Below are 5,124 nucleotides of genomic sequence, written 5' to 3'. Positions count from 1 at the left end.
TAGGCTCAGGTTGTGTCTGCTTTGTGTTGTACCCATGAAGCATATTAAGCAGAGTCTCTTTATACACTGCTCAGCTTGAAACAAAGCTTTGTTTTGATCCCATCTGGCAGTCAGCATGAAAAAATACTGCAGTCAAGTCTCTTTCAAGAGAGGAAACTCCCCCCTTTTGAACCTGTTATCACTGAGGATGAGTCAGGCTTGGCAGCAGATGACATGTAGTGAAAGAAGGAAGACATAAAGGGACGGTCACATTCCACTTTGCTCTTGTAAATATAAATTTGACTTTACAGCAAATGCATGGAAAATATTGTAAACATACTTTTGTGCCTCACTGGTCTTCTAGTTTTGCATTTGTTTCTTTCCTGTTTCAACATGACTGCCATTGTGCACAAGTCAGCTCCATAAAAACATTGTTTTCCCAGTTTGTAGTGTAAGAACCTGGCTTGTCTGTAATTAATCTTTTTTCTAAACCACATTCAACACACTGAAAACCTGAAACCAGGCATGTGTATCAGCAATTTTGGACTAACATCATCAGTTATCACATATTGATGTCATGTTAGTGTGTCCACATCGTTTTAGTTAAGTGCACTAGCTCAAAGTTAAGCTTTAATCCATGTTTAATAATGTAGTTGAAATTAATGCTGTGCACCCTGAGTTTTGTCTTGAAGGCACAGACATCTAAAACGCAATAGTGCGTTTAAAGCTCGGCGTCAGTCAGTATGAAATAATGACATCTGCATACTTTTGTGTACATCTGGTCTGTTTAGCTTTGTCACCTTTTAATTCCAGTGTTACATCACACTTATGAGATTTTAGATAGAGTTCATTTGCTAATGGGTCAGTGGTTTGTTTTCGTCTCTTTTCCGTGTACTGGCACCACAATCATTTGCTTTTCCCACTTTGATGTGGAAGAAACTGCCTGTTCTGCACAAAGTCCTGACCTCAACCCCATGCACAACCTTTATAATGACTCAGAAGAAATTCCTGCAGCCAGGTTCTGGTTAAAACCCTGAGCAGCACATTAGTGAACGTGGCTTTACACTGACAGCTATCAAATATAGGTGCTGTGTTGCAGTGTCTCCATACTTTTGGCCCCTAGTCTAGCGTTATGTTAAGCTTTTATGTGATCTGTTTCCTAGATATTTATTGTTTTTCGTAGTTACTTTTGTCCTTGTGGGTTAAAATAAATGATTGTACCTTGAGTTTGGTCTTGAAGGCGCAGATGACATAAACTACATTAGTCCTTTTCTAGCCAAACCATCGTAGATGCACAAAAAATGACAGATGCAGCTCAAATTTTATTCACATTTATTTTTGCTTTTAGTGTGCTCACAGAAAATTAGAACACCTTAAGCAGAGGAGTTTAATAGCAATTGTTTTGTAAGCAAAGTTACATTCCATCTCTAAGTCAAATTGGTCAAAGCTTCTCCAGTATTTACAAAAGGAAAAGAAAGAGAGAGAGAGATAGAGAGAGACAAGATGCTACACAAACATTTGCATCGGATAGATTCCTTTAAATTTAGTCAAAGACCACTGGTAAAAGAACTGCCTGCTGGAATCAAAAAACATACCACAGTATATAAACAGTTAACCATTCCACTTATCACAGCTTGGTTGTTGAGTTCAAAATTGCTTGAGAAGGTCTTCCAGGATGACTTTTTTTCTTTCTCTGTGTGTGTTTGTGTTGGTATCTTACAAAAATGAGCGGGTGGAAAAAAGAGCTGCAAACTTCATGTGCTTCTTGAGATCAAGATTTCATTTTGTACAATAATCACAGTTAAAAACACCCCGCCTATACATACTTACATTTTTATTAAGGTCATAAAATCAACAATAAACAATAAAGCCTATACAACTTGTATTTCTACTGAATCACCGACTGGTACAGCTAATGAGAAGTGAAAAGCTCCTATGAGTTTATATGACTTCCTAAAAATCTAACTCTGGGACTCGTTGCTGTCTTCTGGTAAAAATGACTTAGTGTTGTAAACCGTATGGTGTGTATAGTTATTGGTCTCATAGTTTTTTTTTTAAGACTACTCTTTTCCATAATAGTCTGTGGCATATTTCCCAGGCTCCCCTCCCCCCCGCCCTCCCTGACCTCACCCCCTCCCTTACCCTTCATTTACAGCTCAACCCCCGTCTCCTTCATACCATGGGCATGTCCATACTATTTTTGTTTACATTTTGTATAAAAATTAACAAAAAAAAAAACTTAATACTGATGTAAAAATATATGGCAGAGTGTGGATGTATTTAATCACTTGTACATATTGAAGCCACCCACCTCCCTAGCCCGTTGGAATGCTAGTAACAATGGACTGAGATGGGTTTTGTGTAAGGGGGGAATGGAAACCAAAAATAAAAAACAAAGAAAAGCTTTAAAATATCCCTGGTCGTAGACAAGTTCTTCAAAGCCAGGACCTGGCGTCACTCCAACGTACAAACAGGGAAATGTTCTTTGATTATCTTTTTCTCTCCTTTTTAAAAATTTCTTCCTCTTCCAGACCTTACTCTGCAGCCTCTGTGGCAGCAGCTGGAGCCTCCGCTGACGCTGCCTCCTGTGAAGCCGGGGCGGCCTCCTCTGTTTTGGGCGCCTCCTCGGCTGCAGGTTCGACCGGCTTCTCCTCGGCCTTCGGCTCCTCTGCAGCTGGAGCCTCCTTGGCCTCCTCAGCTGGTTTCTCTGCTGCTGGTGCTGCTGCTGGTGCTGCCTCCTCTGGTTTGGCCTCTACTTCCTCCTTGGCCTGCTCTGCAGCAGGTGCAGCCTCCCCCTCGGCGGGTTTGGCCTCCTCTCCAGCAGCCGCCGGTGCTTCCTCTGCGCCCTCAGCCTTGGCCTCCTCTGCGGGTGCAGCAGCAGCAGTGCCTTCCTCGTTCTCGGCACCATCGCCCGTCTCCTTTTTGGTCTTCTTGAAGGAAAAGCCGCTGAGCTTGAAGGACTTCTTGAAGGAGAACCTCTTCTTCTTCTTCTTGGGGGTCTCGTTGCTGGTGGAAGGTGTGGCGGCGTCCTCGGCCTTGGCTGCAGCCTCTCCCTCAGCTGGAGCTGGAGATGCTGCCTCTACCTTCTCCCCATCTGCAGCCTCCTTCTCAGCAGGAGCGTCCTCGGCCTTCTCTGCCTCCTCCTTGGGGGTCTCCTCGGCGGTGGCGCTGCCGTTAGCCTGCACCTCCTCTTTGCCGTTCTCAGCTGCTGCAGGAGAGGCGTCCCCGTTCGCTTTAACGTGTCCGTTTTCCTAAAAAGAGAAACAGGGGCTTGTTAATGCCATGCACAGAGCTGGCATGGTTTCAACACAGGATCCGGACAGTGCCGCCGGTGGACACCAGGGGCAGCAGACACCATCAGATCACAGCAGCTGACTCTCGCTTGAGAATGAGCTCACTTTCTACTTTCTACAGCAAATAGGGACACGCATAATAACAGCCATGCATTCGACTAAAAACAGCAACACGCTTCCACATCTTGTCGCCGTGGATTTTCATTCACATCCTGAATCTGAGTGAGCGCAGTGCCTCAACTGGATCGCAAGGGGTCGGTGCTTGTCCGCTCCGGAGCAAAGCAGCTGCTCATTAAAACAGCAGATGCTCATTAGTTCCGAAGATCACTGAGAGCGGAGTTCAGATGCATTTCCTAAATACACACAACTAAACCAGGTTCTGACTTATGGTGGCCCTTCTCCTCAACCGCAAACCCAAACTCTGAAATCAGGAGCCACTATAGGAGCAGCAGAAGCCAGTTTCTCTCCGGGGCGCACCGCTGGCTTCCCAAACCTCTGTCTCCTCTCCTGTGTGATAGCACGCTGCCATCTCCTCTTTCTAGTCGAGCATCTGTAACAAAAGGCGTGGTGTTCCGAGCGCACACTGCCTTTGTTGGTCGTCGTGCATCTCGTCTTATTCAGCAACTTCCAAAATGAGCCAAAGCAGCTCATTATCATCCTAAAATCACCAGTTGAAGCTAAATCAACCAACGTGCCCCTCAACAAATCACTTCATTCCAATCTTTTAATTCACTTTATCACCAAAAGCTCCAACCAAACCCATTTTCTCCTGGCAAAATGCGTATTTTGTTTGGTTATCTACCAAAATCCTCTCAATATTGCGCCCTGTTTTTACATGAAAAAAATGAATTATCAAATCATCAACTGTTGCTCGTGAAGTGTAATCTATACAGAATTTTAAAAATTAGATTTTCCATTTAAATTTAATCTCACACAGCGCATCTCCATTCAGTCTATCCACAATTACGCACGGATTGCGCCCTCAGAGCGCAGCCGCCTCCACAACGAGCAGCTTCTCTCCCCCTGATGGATGCAAAGAGCTGGATGTTAAAATATCATTTACCTGTCCGTTGGTCTTGGTGGGTGAAGCAGCAGCCTCCCCGGGCTTTTCAGCCGCGGTTTCAGCCTTTCCAGCTGTCTTGGTCAATTGCGCTCCCATGCTTTTCGCTCCAACAAAGAAACTCAACCGATCCAAAAAACGAACAAAGACCCACAAGCCTCTTTGTTGAAACGCAAAGCTCTTCGCTGCTGGCCCCTCTCTCTCTCGCTCGCTCTCTCTCACTCTCTCTCTCTCTGTGTGTGCACAAAGAAAAAGTTCACAGGGAAAATGGAAAAGCAAAGTCCAGCAAGAGTGAAGAGGATTTTTCAGAATAGCAGGGAAAAAGCTGGCAGGTGAAGGAGAAGTAATAAAATCCCAGATTGGTGGTCGTGTCGCCGTAGACAGGCTGCAAAATGGAGAAATTCCCCTTGTTGCTAATAAGATGCGGAGTCCAACGCCCAAGTGCAGCGATGAATGGGCGCTCCGAGCGATGACGGCACCGCACTCAGATTCAGCCAATCACAGCCTCCGCTCGAGGCGTGGGCGGGGCTTAGAGAAGGGAGTGAACAATAGATTGTAACGCCGCGTTTAAGGTGTGTAGGAATAATTGAAATTAGCGACATTCGTCTTAATCCACGGGGTGACATCTTCCAGAGCTCAAAGACCCATTTGTTTTGCAGTTAAATGGAAAATGTTTGAATTCAATTTAAATGAAGAAATACTGCATTGAAATGTGTTTTTGCACTCAAGATACAGATTCTGTACGATAGATGCCAAGTAGGATTAAGAAAATATACTTTCCAGGACTTGAGT

At 44.7% G+C, this 5,124-nt stretch overlaps 1 protein-coding gene across 1 annotated transcript; it reads right to left on the bottom strand.

Annotated features, from left to right (window-relative positions):
• Positions 1-1,294: 1,294 nt before the first annotated feature.
• On the bottom strand, positions 1,295-4,774 carry marcksa (myristoylated alanine-rich protein kinase C substrate a). Its single transcript, XM_023296975.3, has 2 exons — positions 4,336-4,774; positions 1,295-3,230 (listed from the first exon to the last, which is right to left on the bottom strand). Exons 1-2 carry the CDS (start codon positions 4,429-4,431, stop codon positions 2,514-2,516), a joined length of 813 nt encoding a protein of 270 aa, XP_023152743.1. The 5' UTR covers positions 4,432-4,774; the 3' UTR covers positions 1,295-2,513.
• Between the last annotated feature and the right edge of the window lie 350 nt (positions 4,775-5,124).

Source organism: Amphiprion ocellaris, chromosome 12 (genome assembly GCF_022539595.1).
Source record: "Amphiprion ocellaris isolate individual 3 ecotype Okinawa chromosome 12, ASM2253959v1, whole genome shotgun sequence".
In the NCBI taxonomy this organism is placed as follows: Eukaryota; Metazoa; Chordata; class Actinopteri; family Pomacentridae; genus Amphiprion; species Amphiprion ocellaris.
Note: the sequence above shows the minus strand (reverse complement) of the source record. Positions and strands in the feature narration are given on the sequence as shown.